The 23,492-nt window shown below is 41.7% G+C and overlaps 1 protein-coding gene across 2 annotated transcripts in view; it reads right to left on the bottom strand.

The window, feature by feature from the left end:
• The window catches only part of alk (ALK receptor tyrosine kinase), a 264,817-nt gene that overhangs the window by 154,862 nt on the left and 86,463 nt on the right, over positions 1-23,492 (bottom strand). For both annotated transcript variants that reach the window (XM_057058765.1, XM_057058766.1), the window contains exon 2: positions 8,214-8,318. In XM_057058765.1, the coding sequence (XP_056914745.1) occupies positions 8,214-8,318 (105 nt within the window). The remainder of the gene's footprint in view (positions 1-8,213; positions 8,319-23,492) is intronic.

Here is a 23,492-nt window from a genome sequence, read left to right as displayed (position 1 = left end):
TCCAATTTTGTATATAAATGAAGTATCTTTTTCCCTGGAGTGCACATGTATGTCATTACATTCCCCCCGTAAAAATGCTTTTGACAACAAATCGATTACATTTAACCACATGTGTCTCCCTGTGTGGATTGTGTGTCGACGGATTTCTCTCTCTGAGCTTTTAAATGGGATGATGGATTTGTTTGTTTCCTGATTACAATGGGATTGTGTCTAGCTTTGCTTATTTATGTATCCATTACACCACTTTATTGCCTGGATAGTCCAGGCAAATTCATTTCCCATTGAGGAAGGAGGGGCCTTCCTGTCAACTCCATACAGATGAATTAATGAGTAGAAAGTGATTTTTTTGATTAACTGTAGCCATAAAAGGGTTTGTAAGGTAATGATCCGAAACACTTAGCACATAACCATCATTCTGTTAGAAAAAAACAAATTCATTGCCTATTTTATTGTTTGTTTCTTCGGTTACTTATTCAACCAGCTCTACAGTCTCCAAATCTTCTTCCCTCCAAGGTCTTAAAATAAATAATAGTGGTTCAATGAAACTGTTCGAATAGAAGATAATTTGCTTTTTGTTTAACTCACCCGGTCCAAGTTAACAGCACAAATGAGTCTATTTACTGATTCGTTTTGCTTTTCCGCAGATTCAATTGAATCCTTGACACGTGTAATCTTTTCTTGTCTTTTTGATGATACTGGAGGATGACGCATGAAGAAGTAATACAATGTGATGTTAACGCCATTGTTGTGCTCCCATTACACACCAGACTGAGGTGGTTGGTTTTGTTCCTCATTTCTTTAGCATTAGATGAGCTAATGACATCATTTCTCTGGGTCATTTCTTTAGCTTCTAGTTCTTTGATTCTAGTCATCGACAGAGATCTGTCACATATATAAATAGAAGTTCTTCAGGAGGTTTTCATTTGAGTAACATTACAAAGATAAAGAGCAAATCGACTCATAATAGTGTAGAAACGCCGGTCTGTGTATTTGTTACTTCCAGGGCGATTATTGTAATTTTATGTTACAGGATGTCTAAATAATGCTTTCAAAAGAGCTCATCTTACAATAGGTTTGCCTTTTCTAATCTTTCTGCAAGGTCGAAAAACATGAACAACATTTCCTGATTCACCTTATTGATGATTCACATCTTTTTTTTCAAGGTTGGATCTATCCTCTCCTCCCCCTCCTTTTACTGCAGCCTTCATGATGGATACTTGTAACTATTAATCATTTACACAAGTATGTCTCTTACCCACTCAATTTAAAAATACCTTTGTTGTGCTTTTTTTCAAATTTGGAATGACAGCGACCTCAGTATTGTTCTTAAATATTTCAGCTAATTAACAGGCTGCACACAGGATGAGCACCCGAGTTAGCGTCACATTCCTCTAGAATAGAACTGCAATCTAACTAAACTGTTGAATCACACATTATCAATCTTTATTTATAAAATGTCTTTTACAATCAAAATTGTTTCTAGGCGCTTTCCAGAATCCCAGGGCCTAACCCCAGACAGTAACAAGTGTCAAGGAAAAACTCCCCTTTAACAGGAAGAAACCTTGAGCAGGACCAGACTCATGTAGGGGGACCCTTTTGCTGATGGCCGGCTGGGTAGAGCGAGAGAAGGGGGAGGACAGGTAGAGGATAGAATAGGTAGGAGAGGAGAGGAGAGGAGAGGAGAGAGAGGAGAGGAGAGGAGAGGAGAGGAGAGGAGAGGAGAGGAGAGGAGAGGAGGCGAGACGAGACGAGACGAGAGCAGAGCAGAACAGAACAGAGCAGAGCAGATGTAGAGGAGAGAAGAACCCTACATTAGGGTTCAGGTTCAGGGTGCACCTTTTCCTTAATGACAGTTATGTGCTGTTATCAGCCGTCACAATAAGCGTGTGAGTAAATTCGCACCCTCAGCAGAATATACTGCAGCTTGTCCCTGAATGCCTGCTGACCCCAGCAACAGGAGGCAGTAGTGAACAGAAGATCAAGAGGTGATTACATTGCTTTTTATAAATATTAATGATGGGTTGGAGAAAAATACTTTTTTTTCTGTCTGGAATGAACCTCAATTAGATCTCAATGAATGATTTTGACATCAATTTCTTTAACACTACATGTAGATCAACAGTAAATAGCAAAAAGAATAATAATAAATAAAATACAACTCTACTGTATATTAATGTCTACTGTGAGTTAAACATTCTGATAGCTAGAGCCCACTAAAGGGTAGTGAGGGAGAAACATTAATCAACAAAATATTATGTTTTAGCTGGAGAAACTTTATCAAAACTGGGGGTGTCTTTGTGTTTTGTCACATTTTCTACTCTCAGCCTTTTTGTAAAATCACCTCAGCATTTATCGTTTGGTGATCTTTGAAAAAGAAATACCTGGAAATTAAGGCGCACGTCGAATTAAATGTCGAGACTCCTTCACACCCCGCCATTTTTTGCAAACGTGTTTTTTTCCCTGCTGCTGTGTCTCATCACACGTGAACAGCGGCACCAGCTGAGCAGGGCAGATGTTTTATTGTAGCGCGCAGCGACTCCTCCAATGGCTAGCATCCATCCAGATGAATCTGTTGCAGCTGGCAGCCACAGCTGAACCGGGACAATCCATCGTGATGAGGAGAATAGCTGTTGTGCGTGTGAATGACAGCGCTAAACAGAATATGGCAACATGCTGCTGTGCCGTTATTTCCCATGAGAGGACAAAATACTACAAATAGGAGGCAGCAGGGAGCTCGGTTCAGAGGGTGCTTACATTACTAAGTTGAAACAAAATTCATTTTGCCAACATCAAAACGCTAAATGCTCCTGCTGCTTCAGGCGACTACTGAAGCAAGAGAACATGGCAGCAGGTGGTTACGAGTGACCAGGCAGTCAGAGTGAGCAGAAGATGCTGCAAAATGTGGAAGACTACACTGTTATGGTCACCCCACACTTTTCCTTGAAGCAATGCTGCTGCATGATACAAATTCAAGGCCACCTCATCCTTGTAGGTCGAATTCGAAAGCACGGAAATGCACGGTAACACTCTTCAACAATCCAAAAAATCTTTTTTGCCAGGGGAAAATAGAAATCTATGAACAGACTCTTTATTGTGAAGCAAGGGTGCCTTAGTGAACTGGAGAGCTTGGTTCTCAAGGGCAATACGCCCCTGGTAAATGCAAAACGGTTGTACAAAAACACCCAAGTGGAAATTCAAAGTGAGGAAACAGGATAACATCTCTGTGACCGAGGCACAGCCGCTGTTATTGGTGTTTGCCAAGGGAAATCTTGTGCCCATGAGGGTTTAACCAAAACCAGGAAGAGGAGTCCCCAACATTTACAACTGTGCACTGTGACGTTGCCAGTGTCCCCTCCTGGACACTAGGGGTCTCTGTGACTTTATCTGTCAATGTCCTGCAGGTCCTGATTGGAATGACGGAATGCACCTGGGCCTATTACACGGCACACTCCCAGTCCCTTGCTCTCTTGGCCGGATGTCCCTGCTGCCCCACATGCTGATATGCTGCCATTTTCCTTTTGTTAGTGGTTTGCTGCTGACTTGTGACAGGGTTCTGTTGGGTTTGGAGCCTCAGTTGTAAATAAAAAAAACAGTTTTTTGTTGGATCCACACCTGTCTGGTCTCAACTGTTGTCAGAGTAAGGAGCCGTATTTCGACAGCACATATTTAGACTCTGAACACATGCTTGCAGATTTCTGTGCGCAATTGCAGATTAGTTTGCAGATTTACAGTGGAACACCTATTTAAAAGTTTGGCTTCACATTTGCAATCGTCAGTACACATCTGCAGTGTGCATCACCTGGCACATTAATAACATGGCACACGCATAAATAGAGTTTACGTTGAGATTGGCCAAATGGAGATTGATAATTGAGCTAGACCGGCATTTAGGTCTTAATAATAGAGGCACTACCTTCCATATTAGCAATTTTCCTCTTCGTTTTTTATAAGTTACACTTTGTGACACCATAGATTCCCTTTTTCAAACTTTCACAGCAAAATGAGTTTTTGACAGACGCTGTAGACATGGCTAAACACGTTCATTTTTGTTATCTGAGTTGCTGCGATACAGATGAAAGGTCAGCGCTGTCTTCACACCTAATGATGGCGAATGCGACCAGCGTCGACTCAGTTTTAGGAGTCATTAAAAACTCTTGGGGTAATCTCGTCTGACTGACACCACTTACACTTGGCTGCAGCGCAGCCTGTCAGCTCCATGGATGACCGAAGCGAGCGCCGAGGGCTTCACATAGGGGCCATGTAAAGGATCAGCCGCCACTGATCACAGCCCTGGCAAAGTGGAGCTGACGCCGTCACGTTATGTTTAGGAGTTTCCAACTGAAAACCAGCAGACAAGTCTTGGCCAAAAGTCTGCTACAACAACCCAGCATAGTTTGTTGGTAAAATATCAGCTGAAACAAAAACATAACGCAAGAGAAAAATGTGTTTTTTTCTAAAGGCATTAATGATTTGGCATGAATAAATTACCCATGACGCACCGAATGTGCGGCGCTTGAAAAATCAATGTTTGCTAAAACATTTTCAAATCAAATCAAGTTTATTTAGAGTCCAAACTCACAAACATGGTTTTCCTCAGGGGGCTTTACTATCTGCACAGTTGTGACACCCCTCTGACCTTAGACCCTCATACTGGGTAAGGAAAGTCTGGAAAAAAAACCCCACCTTTTCGGGAAAAAAACGAAGCAGCAGCAGTGCTCATCGGCACGTGTTAGCTCTGGAAATGCCACACTTATTGAAGTAGATTCAGAGCAATCAGAGGAGCCATAACTTCTGTTTGAAAAAAAAACTATCTATTTTTTCCTTTTACAATGATGCTGGTTTATGCTAAGGCCACCAAAACTGGTGGAGTGAATGATTATGTTGAGTAAAGATTTTGAAAATCTGTCTCATCTATTTAAGGGAGATTAATTCACTCTTGATTTAAGGTCATTAAAGTCAACTTTGCCCTCTGTTACTGTAAAAAAATTAATTGCTCCCTATGGAGCTTCAGCCTTATGATGGCATCAAAGGAGGACATCTAGGGCAGGTTTGGCCTCTGTGTTATCGATATTGATTAACTACAGACAAACTTCAGCAGCTACCGACAGGAGACCCAAGTGCCTGTAGTTTGCTTTTATTTTTATATCCAACATGTAGGAATTCTGCGTCTCCCCACCTAATGTGGACAGCCCACTCAAACCCTTTTGTATAGGACTTCAACCTTCTCTTCGTGTATCTCCACCAGTGAGGTAATATAAGAGAGAGCCAAGACCAGAACTACAGGCACCTTTATGTCAGCCTTATCCACTTCCATGCATCACTGATGCCCATTGATGATAGGTCATGTGGTCAGGGCACAAAGGGTAGCCAGCATGGTGGTTTTGGTTCGACTGGCCTGCTGTCTGTGACATTGCTGAGCGGTGCAGCCTCCAGGGTTTGGAGAGGAGAGGAACAGGAGTAGAGCAAGCAAGGAAAGGCCTATTAGAGGCAATCTCTCACAAAGCCAGAGAGGACCTATTGTGTCATCCCAAACCTCAAATTGGGTCTGCCACTTCTGGTGGACTATATGGACGCAGATCATGCCTGTGTATATTTATTTCACTCCACATGTGTGCTGACAATTATAATTCTTCATCCCAATGCACATATCTGCCAACAATTACCATATATGTACTTGTTGTTGTCCACCCGTGACCTTCACTTGACACAAGCAGATAGTGGTGATTTATGGACTCTCCATTAATACAAAGGTTTTTCATTATGTCTTAGAAAAAAAAAGAGAACAGGGAGTATGTCGCTTGCTATCTTGCACTGTAGGTATATAAAGACCCTGGGAAACTTGGTTTGTGGTGACAGCTTTTACCACAGTGACATTTTGTGTCATTTCCACCACACCTCCATCTCCTGCCTGCTGAACTTCAAGGAGCCAGCAGTGACAGGTGGCAGTGCTGAAGGGCAAATTTCATCGCTATAAATGGGAATGCAAGACGAACAGCAAATTGGATTCTTTTTCTCAAATTTGTAGGTACTGGTTCCAGAGACTAAGGCTCTGATAGCCCACAAAGGAACCATGTTTTGTCTGTGGAGGTAACCTGTGACCCGTGAGACATCCTCCAACTTTAGGTGACCCAAAAGTTATGCACCTTGTTCATCGTGTCATTGGGTTTGGTTCCTTTGGGGTTGTAAGAGCTCCTGAACAGACTTCTATTCTAACTCTACAGGCCTTTTGTATAACTTCTTGTTCATCAGAGTGACTCCTGCATGGTGCAGAAATAATATGTTGCTCACAGGCCCCATTAGACCTCCACCAGGTTTGGTCTCTCATGGAACATGTGGGTGCTGATGTTTTGGGGCTTGGACAAACACCTCTGGCCACTTTGACCACTAAGGAGGATCTGATGAGGCTGTCCCAGGTGTAACACCGGGTTCCCTGACACTTGAGGGACTTTGTAGTGGACTTAGGAGTTGCTAGGGACAGCTATCCATCTAGTGGGGGCATCAGTGCAACATTCCAAACTGGGTCTCTGTGGTAACCGACAAGAGAGAAATAGTCATTTATTAAAAGGAAAAATAATTGACTATGAATCCTGCAGCCGCAGTAGGGCGGAAAGTAACTTTCACAAAAGAAGTTGGATTGTGTATTTTTGTGTCAATATTGATGTAAAAAATATGCTTTGAAACTATGGGGTGACAAATTTCTAATTGGAATCCAGCCACTCTGGCAACCATGTTCATCATCCTACGAAAGGGAAGACCCTACTGATTCTAATGATACCATATGTTCTGTGGACTACTGACAACTGACATTAAAACCAGGCGTTACCACTACCTAGTTTATGGAGTGGAAAGGACATTTTACAAAAAATTTACAAATGTCTACTGGCATTATAATGAGTTACCTTCATTGTGCAGTTATTCTTTTACTCTATTCCTGTTACATTGTTTGAATCTTGATTGCTTTGTTGCTTATCATGCTTATTGCATGCAGATATCGGTCACTTTTTATCAGGTCAGACATTTTGCATTCTTACTGTACATCTGCATGTTTAAGGCTGCTGGAGATGTTATTTTACATATCTATTAGATTAGAACAAAATTACTCCATTTGGAGAAACACAGGGCAAAATTCATATGAAAAAAGCTATAATGTATGTCAATAGTTCCTTGACATAGTCGAGATAAGTTGTATTTTACAGCCATTTTCCTTTGGAAATGTGCCAAATGTGAGTTTGCCTCCTGAGAACCTTATTACCGTAAAACCTTTGTGGAGACTTCAGTCGTTGCTGTCACTCGGGCACTCAGGTCGGCAGATTGATCTTTGTTGTTTGTAGGAGGAAGCTGAGAGCTCTTTCTCAGTTGCTGTGCCAATTGTTAGTAACTTTCATTGTCTTTTATTGTTGATCTGTTACTTACATTCTTATTCATCTACGGCAATTCGGTGCGCTCTGTTGATGTGGGTTGCTCAAATTCTATCAAATTAAATGCATTTGCACTACAAATTGACCCCCAACAACACGAGGATGAACCTTATTGTTGTGAAGCAGTTTTTCCATTGAATCTAGGTGTGTCTTTTTAGGCCTTTCTTACCCTGAAATACTGTATGTGGGAGTATCTAATCTGAGCATATGCTGCACGTATGAAATAATGATGGACAAGCGAGTGATCATCAGGTGAACAGACTTGTTCCATGGGCTGAGGAGCAGCAACACCACAACACAAAAACAGCATGGAGATTTTGCCCATTAAGGACTGCACAGTCATCTACAGTCTTTTGTAATGATTGCTGGACTAATTTGAAATTGGTGTCGACGTGCTGATTTGAATGAAAGGTAAAATGCATTCAGATTAACCTGCAAAGATACTTTTGACCTCAATAAACTGGTAGTAAAGTCAGAGGGATTCTAAAATGCATCTCCATTCATAGTGTGGCAAAGTGTTTATACTTCCTATTCTATTCATTCATTTTATGACACCCCCACACCCCCTAATTTGCTGCTATGTTGTTACCATGTTATCCCCGACAGGCTGTGTCATGGACCTTTGTCACAATGCCAGCACTGAAAATAAATGGCATGGGGGACAAAAAGGCCCATGTTTGTTGCTGGAAAGTGGATGTGATGTGTCTTAGGGGAACGGGAGCAAAGCATCTCTCAAGGACAGGAGTGCCTTTGCCTGTCTATCAATCTGAAGGGGACGTAAAGCGCTCTGCTCACCTGATGTGGAGTTGCTGGCGAGGCTCAGGTCATCCTCAGCTACCCAGGAGAAGTTCCAGTACCCTCTGGGAACGCCTGCGGCAGTCTTGCTGCCTAATAGTTCACCTGTGAAAACAGCAAATCCTGATTTTAATTTAAGAACCATGCCCACACATGTAAGACCATGTTTGCGCTGCCAGCGCAGTCATTGACCGATGATTCTACGCTGAGTTTACTCGGGCTGACTTCTTGCCATTCCTAATATAAAATGCTGCAGTGCCGAAGCGCCACCAAACACAGCAACGCACAGGAGTCTGGGGAAAGCAAATGTTCAGTCCAGCAAACCCACAAAATTCATTCATAAGTCACAAAATTTCACATTTGGTAAAACGGCTTGGTGACTGAAGTAGTATCATTATAGGCAAGAAAAGCCAATAAATGTCAGATATCACTACACTGCACATTTATAGAGAAGCATGCTTGATTTTTCTCCCCTTCTAAGGTGATGCTCTCTCAGTTCAGAGGTGATGCTCTCTCAATTCAGAGGTGATGCTCGCTCCCTCCTGGAACACATGGAACCGCATGGCCATGGCCGCCCAATCACACAGCAATAAACTACTGACTTGAAATGAGCCTCTGTGGATGTGCTGCATTCACCAAATGAGCCTTAAAGAGCAAATCATTGTAAATTCTGCTTTCAGTGCACGGCCCGAATAGATGAGCACTTTTTAGTTAAGGCCAAATAGGATATTCAGACTTTATTGATTCGCCATTAGGACCTCTGTGTAGAGATGACGGGGACCGATGATTGATCGCACTTTAACGTTTAATAAAATTTACACTATTTAATACATTTAACAGTTGTAAATAAGTAAGGTTTTTATTTTCTACTGGCCAATGACATTAACCTTTTTAGGTATATTTATTTACTAGTGATTTAACATATGCAAACCTGTCTTTGATGGGGAAAACGCTCTTGCTTGTGCTGCAGAAACACGAAATAATCTGATTGAGCATGTAAACGAATTCTTTATGTCACCTGTTAGTAAATTTTCAGATAGGAAATTATACAAAATGACTCCATTTAAAGTTTATAACAATTCCCCAGAAGAGAGGAAACAATACAAGTCGGTTACCATCTTTAATGGGGTGGGGGGGATTGAGCCGACAGATTGCCCACTCTGTGTTCAGCAGAGGAAAGCAAATGGTTGGCTGGAAGCAGCGTGAGTAGGTAGATTGCAGCTGCTGATTGGCTGAGAAGGCGCTGTGGGAGCCGAGTGACTCAACGCCTGCCGGAGGGGGGTTGCTGGCTTCCTGACAGACTGGGGAGGGTTGTACAAGTAGCCAATTGAGCTGGCGATCATAGCGTGGACAATTCTGGCCGTTTTGGGGAGAGAGTGATAAGATATCCCGATTCTGTTTTGGCTTTGATGAATAAGAAAGATTGCTACATAAATACATGCCTCAAATAGTTTATTTTTATTGACTAAAAAAAGAGAGAGCGCTGTCCTTTTATGAATAAATATTTTGAGACTATTTGGGCAATGATATAAATCTCATCTGTTCTATAGACACACATCAAATAGAATCATTTTGTACACTCACATTGACGGGGGTGATGAAAATAAAGCCTCATGTTAAGAACCAGCCTCTTACACCACAAAAAGAGATCCCAGCCTAGCAACTGTTCTGATTCTGTCCCACCTGCTCTCTGAAACTTTAAAAGCTTCATGGATGACTCGGTGGGCTTTGGCTTAAACTCCACCTCAACATAAAGGAACTCACAAAAGTCGCAGCCTTTGGAAACCCATAAGTCTCTCTTTTTCCCTCATGCCCTTCAAGTTTTTACATCACTTGTTTCGAAGCACAAAGTGGGTAAATCCTCAGACAAATCAATACACGTATGGGGACAGACATCATCATGGTTTCCGCATCATCTGCTTCAATAAATGCGTCAAAAATAGCCTAAGAACACAATAGAGGAAATCATTCAATAGATCTATATTAAACAGATCCTACCTGAATAATAACAGCAAAAACTGCTCTTTATATTACAAATGCTTCACAGGACACAGCATTGTTGGAGCTACCAGAAGATACTCGCTTTGGAACAAACATATTTTTCTTTTCTGTATTTAGTTATAAAAGACCAACTAATATTATGACTCACAATATCAGGAAAAAACTTCACCTGGTTATTTTAAAAACGGAGATATTAATTCTGTTCTTCTTTGAAATGGTGCTCTTTTTGACCTCTTTTTAACAGATGGGATGACTTCATTGTAAAATCAATCAATCAATTATCAATCAATCAATCAATCAAATACTTTTGCTGACAGGAACACATATAACGCTAACGAATGTAACGAAGCATCCCACTAATAAATCATCATGGACAGGACGTCAGGAAATCACATGATCCGAGAAATCCTTAACACTCATTGTGAAGGGCAGCCGACCAACATGCATGTTTTGTGTTCCAGTAACCTCCCACAGGTGCACATTTGTGTCTATGGTCCACTTTGCCAGTCTATTCATCAAAAGCCACTTAGAGCTATTTGGCTCTTTGTCAAAAGCGGTCAGATTATCAGCTCCTGAGATGCAGAGGTGAAGGACATGATAAGACACGTGATGAGACACGTTCCCCTCCACCAGAGAGGAAAAGAAACCCATCATAATTCTAAGTTTTTTCTTGCACTCTAAAGCAACACTTTACTCATCACATTACAATCACACGAGATCAAATTCAGAACATTTGGAAGGGCTAAAATGATCACATTCTCAAAGTGCCTTTTAAATCTGTTTCAAAGGGAGTCATGCCAACATAAATGTTCCATCAGTTCGGATTACACCCTTCACAGAAGAGGCCACACGGAGCATCAAACACCTGTCAGCACTTGTGGGTGTTGCCATTGCTCTATAGCGCAGTGATATGATGGGGGAAAAAAGTACCGGTAATGAGTGTGTAGGTGTGCTCAATGCTTGACAACTGCTGTGTACATTACCTGGATTCTGCGGTGTTTGCAGTTTGGTTGAACAGACATTTTTAATGTGCTGCGGCTCGCCTCTAGCTCCTGTGATCAAGCCAAACAAAGAAGCTTCTAGTTCCAGGTAATTAAAAGGGAAATGAGGAAGCACCTGTTAACGCAGGTTGATCTTTCATACTCCTTGGGTCTTTCTCATCACAATAGCCCTCCTCTTTTTTTGCCCCTTAATTAAAGATTTGCTTTGGGATACATACATTACTGCCTAAATAAATTGATCACCTATCCATCCCACAGACACATCATTAAACGCACCTCCAACTTCGCCTGTCTTCACAACAGGCAGCTGAGGGCTAGAATTGGCGTCCTGCTCTCTGCTACAAAAGACAGCATTGATTCCCATCACAGGAGCACTCATGCCCACTAAGCACTCAAACTGTCCTAATGACCTCTACAGAATTCCAGACACGTTGGCTCACAGCCCTACGACGCGCATGTGTGCGGACAGAGACATCTGCAGACGTGACATGCTAGCTAAAGCTAACACTTGCTGTATTTAAATAAGGGTGCTAATAGTTTAAATAATTCAAAAACATCTTATCTACCATGATAAATGTGTCAAGCTTTCCTAAGTCTAAAGTTCAAATGACTAGCAACCAAAGTTAAACAAGGTTAAATGAAAGAAGTAGAGACGTTCATGCTAATCTTTATAAGTTGCTGGTTCTAAGTGGAGATAAGTGGCTTCTAAGGTGTTTTGTGTCAGGGGATTCGTTTTTTCCCCCTTGGCCTTGTATCATTAACAGGAAATTGGAATCAAATGAAGGATGCAGCTCATTAACTAAGGAGTGCTGGCCATGGAACTTAAATCTAAGTTAGACTTTTGGCTCCTAGTACAGAGAAAGAAAACAGCGTTTACCGAAAGGGGATGCTGAAATAATATCCTTAAAACAATTAGATTAAAACAGGATGGAGCGAGCACCTTTGTGAAGGTTGCAGCTTCAAAGGACATGTCTCCATTTTTCCATGGTTGCACGCATCCCTCAGAAAATAAGACAACGTAGAACTTTTTTCGAACGATGTGATGAAATATCTGTTCTCCAACATTCCCCTGAAATATCATCACAGGAATTCACTCTGACAGCGCTTTATGGAGCCCTCTAAGTAATCTGCGTCTGTTTGACACGTGGGCCTGAAATTCAGAGTCAGATCAAGCAGTGTTTTGTCTCTCAAGGCATCTACGTAGTGATTCTCTCTCTCTTTTTTTAAAAATCAAAGAAACGTTATACAGGCTGGAGCCATTATCCAGACAGGGCCACACAGTAACAATCTAGATATCAAATAAGCCTTGCAGATGCTCATTAGAGAAAATGTTTCTGTTGTGCTCTGATATGCTTTTTTCATCTTAGAGTCTTTGTTGCATCAGTTGTAGTCTCAACCATACGGTGGAGCATTCACAAATAACAACTCCATTCCGAGACTTGCAGTTACTCATGAAAGTCCGCAGCACCATAGAAATCCTTAGATCCCTTTGTCATTTTCACTTATTTGTTTGTGCGTAGAAGACAAACTTTGTCACGAAACTAACCAGAAGGCACAGTGTGACACCGCACTTGATTTGCAAACATGAGATCTGAAAAAGTGCTGGTGCAGAGCAACCTAAAATGCTGGCTCTACATCATTTGTTTCAAATAATAATGGAAACAGAAAGATCAGTTGATGCAAACCGAGACACAGACGCTACGATGGGAATGTCTTCTGAGCTCGGTATTGATCTGAACGCAGCATTTAAAACTGTGACTAAGAACACGGGCACTGAGTAGGTGAGGACTGTCAAGTTTAAAAGTGTCTCCTAAAAATCGAGCCTGAGATGTTGAAACTCAGGCCGTAGTCCATCATCATCAGAAACCAAAGAGGCTGCTGTTTAACAAGAACACTGCTGGACACGGAGAAGCAGAACACTGTCAAACCCGAAGGTCAGGGCTCTGATGTGGGGATCTTTTGCCGTCAGAAAGTCGACGCATTAAAGAAAGTGAATAGCAAAATAAGTGAAGATTAACAACAGGAATCCCTTAAGGCAAAATTCAAGCAGGAACTTAAGTCCTGGGCACAGCACAAGTTTTCGTTAAAGACAAATTTTAACAGAAACTGGCTGAATCAGGCCAGAACTGATGCTTGGGATTAAGTCTGGATCCGCGCCAGGAAGCGAGGAATACAGCAAGACTGCGCCATTCTGTCAACAGGAAGTTAAAGTAAATAACTCAAAAAGCCTTAACGGCGCGATACACCCCCACTGCTGCTAATTCCTAATTAGGTTCATAGGAAGTGCCAGAACCTATTCCAGAAGGCACTGTGGGAGGAGTGGGGATAGGTCAGCCGTCCATCATAGTACACACACACAACCACAAACAGTTGGAGGCAATTTAGTTCCCCCAACATCCTGATCCGCATGCTTATGGACTCTGGGAAGAAACAGGAATGCCTTGAGACACCTTATGCAGACTATGAGGTGTTTGCGCAAACACACTACCCAGACTGGTATCTTTAAATTGGTAGTTGGTGGTGTAAAAGATATCTTATTAAATTACAATCATTTGAAAAGAAGTTGTGAGTTACTAAAAATATGTTTTTCTGTGCAGTTGAACAAGCAATTAAACATAAAGTCACTATCCTAAAGTAATTTAACCCCTCATTTACATGGTACATTTTCAGTATAATCATAAAGAATAATACTTTCATTGTTTCCCAGTATCTGGTAAGATCAAGGTTGGAGCCTCTCCGATCTTTCAAGTGGACGAGAGCTGCACTTGAGTTGATCATTTTTTGTCCCTCAGTGAATTTTACTCCTCCCCAGAGCCTCATGAGCCTTTTCACGTCATTGAGCCTCTGTAAGCCGGCGCATTAAACCTAAGCACCATGTGTTCCTCCGTTCACACGTAGGCTGCATGTTTATTGATCACCACCTTCTACGATGACTTGCACAACTAGCGGAGGAGCTAACAAGGATTTGGTCCTACGACCACTGGGGGAAATATCCGATTCCCGTCTAGTTAGTGCTGCTATAGACTTTGAATGGGGGTGGACTGTCACAGGCCAAAGCTTCTGATGGCTTGTCATTCTCCAGACTAGATGTTGCAGCAGTGTAAGCGTCACGCTGCTAGCTAGCAAGCGCTTATAACGACAAAACAAACAACACCCCCCCACTGTCAGCTAATCATTAAAGCTACATTTCTTTTCTAACGTGTAATTCCAAATAACAAAACCTCCAATAATTCAAATGTAGACCAATGTTTCAAAAGACTAGATTCTACTTCAGGAATATAGATTATCGCTTGCAATAGGTTATTACGGCGCTTGTCATATCTTCCCTGCCTCTTGACTTTGTTTTCAGGTTGTTTGTTTTGTGGCATCATCAAAGGGGCCGATCTGAGGATCCCCTACCCAATGGCTAGGGCATTGATTAGCTCCGCGGCGCCTCGATTACCCGCGAGACAACCGGCAGGTTGGCGTGCGATCGTAAACGAATTGGCGGGTTTGATATTTAATGCACTCATGAATCATTCATCAAAGAGCAGCTTTCAAAGCCCGTTCAGTGCAGGAGGTGAAATTAACTGTCGTTTCCTGTCAGATCTACTGAGATCTACACATCGCTAGAAGTATAGGCTGTATGCAAAGAACCAAATAAAAGCTTTTACTCACACACATTAATAAACTTGCAGATCCGTCACACTTTCTAGGTAGAAAATTGTCTCAAAATCTTCCAATTTCAAATCAATTCAATGATGATATTCATATTATTGGTCCGACATTATTGTCACCTGAGCTGTTTGGTGCTAGTACATACGTTATTAACAGGTTTACTAACCATTTGCTCTTATCACTGGTCACCACATCAGCCTGCGGAGTGGAGCAGAAAGCCATGAGGGCAGAGAGACGGTCCAGACAGTGTCAAATAAAACACCCGAGAAAACCCATCGAACAATACCGCCTCCTCAGCAGTGACAGCTTGAAGAATGGGACATGTAACCCTGTTCAGCAGCAACAAGGCCTGTGTCCTCAATCACGGGTTCTTAGACGAGGGTCTTACCTGGAGTCTGCAGCTCGTCTACAATCAAGATTCTGTATCCCTTTAAAAAATTCCCATTTACTCGTTTTATCACAAGAACAAGCTGGAAGCCAAAAATTTAAGAGGTGTCATTTTTTTAGTGGAAAAAAACAACGCTTTGTTTTCAAATGAGCCATTAAAACAGCGTTTCCTGTCTGTTACATTTGATGAGTTATCATTGTAGGGAAGATGCTGGGGAGGCCTTGTGACCACATCAAGTCAACGTCGATGAAGAGTTTCGTTGGGACAACCTGGGGGATCCGCACCATGAGTGACGTTCACAAATGCTACAATGAGCCGCAAATTTAAGACCTTGATACTGGATGAGATAAAAGTTCCAGAGAAAGCACCGCAGTCTACATTTGTCCGTGTTTTAATGTCAGTTATTTGACTTCTGGTGATTCTTTAATGAAACTGGGCAGCACATCATCTTTAGAGAGATCTCTGCCTAAACTGGTTATGCGAAGGCCACATGCATAAAGAGGTAAATTGTGAGCAATTGGCAGTTAGTCCTTTCAACCATGTGGATGTTATAAATAACATCAGAGACACCTCCATTGTTGGTGTGGAACAATTTTGACAAGGCTACATTTTCATTTTACATGGATCGCTGCGAAACAAAAACTGCTATGTGATGAAACAACTGATGACATTTATCCAGCCCTTCTAAAATAATCCAATATTAGGATGTGTTTTACCAACTCATTCTACAATCAATGCTTGCAGCCATGCGGTTACTTTTTCTGTGGCCTCCAGAAGGTGCGCTCCATGCTAATTGATGCTTAATAACACCCAATTAATCATGAAGCACTAGCAGCCAGTCAACCCAACAAATCAAGGAATTAAAGCAAATAAACTACTTTCTGACTTTTTCTTGCCATAATCATATTCCCACCATGCCATGGCCACCAAAAAGTGACTCCCAAAATGTTTTACAAAAGGTGTAAGGACATTTCTTTATCCCCCGGTTTATGAATTCCAATATACCCGTTCATTCCTGGAGGAAAAATCAATCACATCATTTAAGCCATTGTTGTTCTCGGGAGCTTTAATGGAACAAATAAGATGAGAAAATCATCAGAGCAGCAACTGAGAAAGCACATTTTTATTTTGTCATTGTGAGAGAAACCTTCATTCAAGGGAGTTCTGTTACTGTTGGTGAGGCAACAAGAATTCATGCAAGGTAGAGAAAAGGGAATGAGAAATGAGAAATTCAGATGAAGGCAAGTAGGTAAACAAGTAGGTAAACAAGTAGGCAAGTGTGAATGAACAAGGTTTTGGGTTGGGTAGTCTTTGTTTTTTGAAGAATAATAATGACAGAAGCGTCACCATCTGTGTCTTTTGTGTGGGATATTATTGAAAATCGGCCTGTGTCTTTTTCTCAGAGGGACATATTTAATCTATTTAGTGTTAACAAATTACGGAATGGCTTTACCATTTAGCCAGATTTTGCTTTCCCCATGAGACCCTTTAAGATGTGTCCTCTGAACAGCTGTTTTGTCTTTGTATTCTTCATGTTTTGTCCAAATATCCATGTTTTGGTGCTCATTCATAGACAGTCATCCTTAATAACCACCATTACTGCTATTAACATTTCCTATGTGTTACCAACATTCACCTCACTCGCTCTCTCTCTCACACACACACACACACACACACACACACACACACAGCCATTAATTCACTCACATTTTCTCCTTTCATTTCCTAATTATTGTGGTTTTTAGTCACAATTAGCTTTTTATGCAGTTTTTTCTGATGTTTTGTGTTGTTAAGACAACATGAAATTGTAATGTTCATAGGTTAATATTATTAATACTTGTAGGCGGAGGCCTCAAACAAGTCCACCTTGGTTATTTTGTTTCTCCCTGCACTCTTTCATTATTATTTTTCAAGCTTTTGTAATTTACAAAAAAATGTCTTTCTGACATATTTTTTTGCAACCTCAGGACACCAGTGCCGCGTTCCTACTCATAGAACATTTACTCAATTTGTTTTATTTGAGACGGAGGCATGCAGAACAGGCTCGGTCATTTTTGCTTTCATTTCGGACTCAAATTCTGCTCTGTAACCAAGCAACAATATGAGAGGCCTGCACAATAATGTAGTGTAGTACCAAAACAAAAAAATGACAACAAAATATGGCAGGTCTCACCATTCTCGACTGTACATAGAAGTTACATCTAATAGATTTTTGACCCAGCGTGCCACTTTGTGCCATCCTCTCTGTCTGGGGTACCTCTGATCCTATGAATAATGAAGGCAAATGATGGCACATTACTTTCACCCTGGGACATAATCGTTACACTCACGCTGATCAGAATGCTAGCTCAGATTTACAAGAATTAATGAAAATTTGTCTGAGTTAAAAAAAGAAAAAAATGGAGGCAGGTAAAGGTAGAGTAATGAAGAGGGTCTATGACACCCAGCATCTTTCTATATACGGAATATCCTGGGCCAAGTTTTTTCTTTCCATTTACTGTAGCTACTAGCAAGAGATAAACGATCACTGCACGAAAATAGAGGCACTGTGAAAGAATCGTTTGGGCATTTTGTCCCGGGTTGAGTGACCTGCCACGAGACACAATACTCCCAAAATTAGCGGATCGGCTGAGAAAGTCCTGCGTCGTCCTGCTAAATTACCCAATGGCATTGATGCACCTGCCTGTCACTGGACAGCCCGTCAACAGAGGCTTATCACTGAAGAACAGAGAGTTTTCCCTCTTTCCGGCACACCTAAAGTTGTCTTGTGTAAAAAAAAGAAAAGAAAAAAGCCTAAGTCTAACCCACCGCTGCTCAGTGTGACAGGAGTAAATCTAAATTATTTAAAGCACCAAATGTTGAAATCAACGACGAACCAAGGAGCGGCCGACATGTGTCTTTACAGGGACTCATCTCTTGAAGTCCATCTACAAAAAACAGCTTTAACCGCAGCAGCAGTGGCCAAAGCAGGAGACGTACTCACTAAAACACAGACAAATGTAAATTGGTTGGGGAAGAGGCTCAGTAGTTTATGGGCAGCACCCTGGATTTAACAAAAAAATAAATAAAAAAGCTGTGAATGAACTCACTGGGGGGTCGACTCTGAGCTGATTATTCCTAACTCATATGAAAGATTTAGGGACGTGTCGCATACTTTGAAACACCTGCTGGTTTTAGTTCAGAGGGAACTTGGCTGCGAGCTATTCTGGTATATGTGATGGTAGAGAGAATGTGACAGTTTAAATTACCTCCCTGAGACAACACAGGGTAAGAGAGAGAGAGAGAGAGAACTTACCGTCTCTCTCCCCTCCCTTGCTCTCTTGTTCTTTTGGAATATTGACATTTGCAACATTTCCATGAGCATGTGCCGTCACATGCTCTCAACCTTTTTACTTTGTTGGTGAATCCAGAAACAAATCCTTAAAAGACGGATGACCTCACTGACCTACACCAACGTGAAGCAACAATACAGCAGGGATGTGGAGCTTTCTATTATTGCTCTTTTGACATTATGCAGTTTCTTGGCCATGGTGCCTTCATTCTCCGAGGCCCTAGTAACGAATCCAATCCATCAAAAGGCACCACCGTGTGAAAGTGGACATGATTTACTGCAAACGCCTCCATATTCTCTCCATAATTACACTGGTTCATGTAACATGGGCAGTCTTATAACCTGTTATATATTAATGCTAGTGCTGACACTTTCTTTCTTTTTACTTCATAACATTCTGTCAGTTTGCTGTCGACTGTGGTGGACCTATGTGGTCCGAGGTTACTCTCCTACCTTACACAAACTGTTTCTTAACTCTCTGCTACATGCTTTGCACTTGTTTAATTCCCAATGGTTTTCATTTTTAGCATGTTAACTCGTTCATTTTATTTTGATCGAACTGCTGTTAAACTTCTACTTATCCAACATCAATAGAGAATTAATTTTATGGACAAAACATTGGAGTTGGAGTCTCAATTCCAGCAAAGTTCACTGTCTGGAAAAAAACCTGAAATACTTACGTGTTAATGGGACAGTGGAATAATTCTTGGGTCTTGACCAACTGATTTTGCTATTTATTGTGGAGCAAATAACAACACTGGTGTCCAGAGAACAGGTCATCGTGAACCTGACTGACGTGCTTATCTGGACCACCCCTACTACCAGAGGATGACTTGGGAAGATTCCCTGGGCAATGACACCCCAGACAACCCACAGTAGCCATCACTAATGACTGTGCACAATGGCGCAGCGCAGAATTTGGCTGAACATTCCGTCCCAACTCAGCCAGGAATGTGGTGTGATATGATCCGTCATGGAGGCAGACCGTGGAGGAAATTGATCGAAGCCAATCTCGGTTTCGCTCCGCCACCTGATGTCTCACTGCAAAACATCTACAAAGCCCTGGCTGAGATATTGTTGGCCCTACTGAACCCTGTGAAGGTAAATATATAAGCAAGGAAGAGAAAACAAAAAGACAGCCCTATAGCTCATGCTAAAACCAGAGGCAGAGGGACAAGTGCTAACCATGCTAAATAAAGAGAATCTAAGAATAGCAATAGCACAAAGGCAATACAATGAAATAGCCCCAGACTTGAGCACCACTTCGATTGAGGACACTAATTTCAATCATGTTGGAATGCTAAAGCCTGAAAATCTTACTATGAATGTTTCCAGATCTGCAACCAGTCATCAAGGGCACATGGCCTGGCTGCCTGACAGTTATCATTAATACTGGATCTTCTGACAGTCCCCAAGAAATAAAATAGATATCAGGACAGAGGACAATGTTTCCGTGGTCCCAACATCGAGCATCCACAGTCGAGCGACACATCAAATATTGTTCGGATATCAAACCTGATGGAATTCATCCTCAGAACACTGGATCTAGACAACATGGTGCCTTCAAGACGTCAGGCCAATGGCATCCATTGAGAACAAGCGGATAAGTGCTATATCGATGTGCACAGGTTAATTGAGCTATGCATAAAATTAGACTTTGGTGTCCTTGTCCCAGCTCACATGCAACCAAGAAAATCTAATAACAAGAACGGGGACATGTCCTCCTCCTCACTAGGTGGCGACATGCATCTTTGCAGCAGGTTAATAAGGTCCCAAGCCCACATAGACCTTCTATGTCCCATTATAAGCAACTGGAGTCAGGCAGAGCAGAATAAGTTGCTTATTGTGCAGGTAAGACACACGCTATCCCTCGCTGTAATCTTGTGACCAGATTTCTTGGATGTTCTTCTCCCAGGCTGTGGAGGATACGCATATGTGTTGTCTAGTTTCACTGTGATTAAGGCGTATAGATGCTGGAGCAAATCGATTTCCTATCGCATCAACTGGGAGCCTTAGTCAGATAGATAGATAGCAGTTGGACTTTCGCAGTTGCATGCACTTCAGTTGTCCAGTTACAGTCAGATTGAGGCACTAATTCCTTTTTTAAAGTGTGATGTAAAAATACTGACTGTGCCCCCTCCTCCAAGTTGATCTGTCAGAATAAAATCTGCTCACAATACCGATTTTCCCCTTGGGAATACTTACAAGACCGTGTAGTCCCCCAAGGTATCCACCCTTTTGCCCCTATCTGTACACCATCACCAGGGAGGTGGCTAAAATAGACATCCCTTCCTCCACTGCCTCACCAATCATGGTGATATAAATTGGCCCGGTGGAAGCTGCTGATGAGCTAGTGAACAACAGCAGGGCCACAAACCTTGTCACTCAGGTGAGACGCCTTGTAGAGCATATCGGCGAGTTCAAACAGCCGGCGGCACGGTCGTGCAGGTGGCAGTGAGCACAGGCTGTCTTGTTGTTGTCTCATTAATATGATGTGTGTCAGTATCAAGAACCAGCTTCTCTCCTCTCCTATCCTAGCGTTTCTACAGCCAGCGTTTTTGTTGTGTGTGTGTGTGTGTGTGTGTTTTGTATTTTCTTTTAATGTGCACCAAAGATTAAAAAGGGCTTTAAAAAAGAAACATTAAAAAGAATTTGCACCTGCTATTTTTAGCTGAGACGTGACTAAATAGCAGGAAAGGAGCAATGCCATTGACAGAGACCTGCCCGCCAACCATTTATTCGTTAGCCAGATAAAACAGAGGAGGAGCATCGGCAGTTTTGTTTCCACTGCAGTAAAGTCAGTCGCGCTGACACGGGCAAACACACTTTATTTGAAAGTCTTGATCACGATAGCAGAAATGTCAGTGCCCATCGCATTATTTCAAACAATAAAAACAGAATTGTTTGCATGGGAAAGTGTTGCCTAGCTAAAGGATGCACAGATGCAACATATGTTCACTGCAACATATAAAAATGCCGGGGACTCAACATTATTGTTCTCCATTGTTGAGCAGCTATTTAACAAGCCCCTAAAGCATCATAGTCTTGTGGATCTGACTGTGAAGCGCTTCCCTTGTTTTTCAATAGCACAATAACATTTGAGCCGATGTTACAGCAGATGTACGGAAAACCAGCCCTGTTGACTCGTTGCAGCCGTGGCTATGATTCATTTGCATTACATTCGCTGATCTCATCAAAGTTGTCAGTGGGTGGATTTCCTCCTCCTCATGAGTTCATCCTCTCCCAACAGCATTATTTAAGCTGGTTTAGCTTATTCTTGTGTGTTTTTAACCAGGTCTTGACATTATTTAACACAGTTCTCTAAACAGGCTCAATTAACCCAGTATCTTGAAGGTGCTGCACTGAGGGATGTGATCACAACACACAACACTAAAACTGGTCACTCTAGAATAATTAGCAACCTCAGATTGTACTCTGACTGAAGAGAGAAAGGTCACAGTGAGACCACAGTGTAGCATCTGATTTGACTGATCATGACATTTTGATCACCGATCTGGAAAAGCTGGCCAGCCTGTCAGACTGTGTGGTTAACTGGTTTAGAACACACAGCCAGAAGGGTGTATGTTTGTCTGTGAGCTCCTGCTTCTGACAAACTTGACAGCTGCAGCGGGGTCACACAGGGGAGCTGCCTCGGTCCCTTTTTGTTCCCTCTACAGTCTACCGCTCGCTCACATCATCAGACTCCACAGTGTCAGCTTCAATCATTACGCAGATGACACACAGTAATGCGTCTCTGCTAAACCACATGACGCCGCAGCCGAATGCTGATCAGCACTGTCCGCTAGCAGTAAAGTACATTTCTACGGTTTGCCCTTTTATAAATTAAAAAGACCCTGAACCATTCATGCAAGAGGAAACATATACTATCATTGTTAATAATAAAAATAATAATGATAGTAATACCCCTCAACCTTCTTCCTGTATTGCCTATGCTCACCATAGGATGGACGTGGTCAGCAACACAATTCAAGCAATAGTATTTAAGTTATGTTCAGGTAGAAAAAAAAAGCTGGAAGTGTGCAAGGAGCATATCTCCCACACCGTTACATCATGTTAATTCTAAACAGGATAGAACCAGACCTTTATGCTGTTTATGCAAAATTCAGCCCACACAGTTTCTACAGCAGAAATCAAGGCCCATCAGAGCAGGCGTCATTTCTTTAATCTTCAATGTTTAAATTCAAATAGAAGTTCCTGTTCATAGGCTTCTGCATAGGTACGACATGTGAACATGGATTTTTATGTGCAACATTTGTCTATTGGTTTTCTTTCCAGTCTGAACATTATCCCCTGACCTCGGTCGCTAATAAAACTCTTTCATTTTTACCCCTGGACAATTTTTTGGACCATTCTTTGAGTTGATTGCGCCTAGGACATTTTAAACCCTTATAATTTTAGATGACGTCAACCACAGCTACCTGGGGAAAAGCACAGACATGCTACTATATAGCTTGTTGAATAGATATGACTTTATATTTCTATCCAATTAAACACAAAGTGTCTGGTGATGTATATTTAAATATATGCCCATCTCTCAATCCATCTTTTTTCTCCACCTTATAAATAACTGATTTGCAATACCCACTGTAATTGTAAAAATAACATTTTATTCTGATCGTTAAACTCTTGGTTTTGAAGAGATTCATTAATAATTTTGTTCATTAATATGTTCTGCTTGCCAGAAAAAATTGGATTTTTCCTTTCACGCAGAGCTATTTTTTACCTTGCAGAAAAAGATTAGGATTTATAGGATGTCATTTTGTACTAACTACAGTGGCCCAGAGGGGCAAATACGCTGCAAATGGCCAAATGCTCAAAACACAGGAACAATGCAGAAACAGAAACACATTAATAAAAAATGCAACAAGAGAAAAATAAGC

Source organism: Takifugu flavidus, chromosome 16 (genome assembly GCF_003711565.1).
Source record: "Takifugu flavidus isolate HTHZ2018 chromosome 16, ASM371156v2, whole genome shotgun sequence".
NCBI classification, from domain to species: Eukaryota; Metazoa; Chordata; class Actinopteri; order Tetraodontiformes; family Tetraodontidae; genus Takifugu; species Takifugu flavidus.
This window is presented reverse-complemented; position numbering and strand designations above follow the sequence as displayed.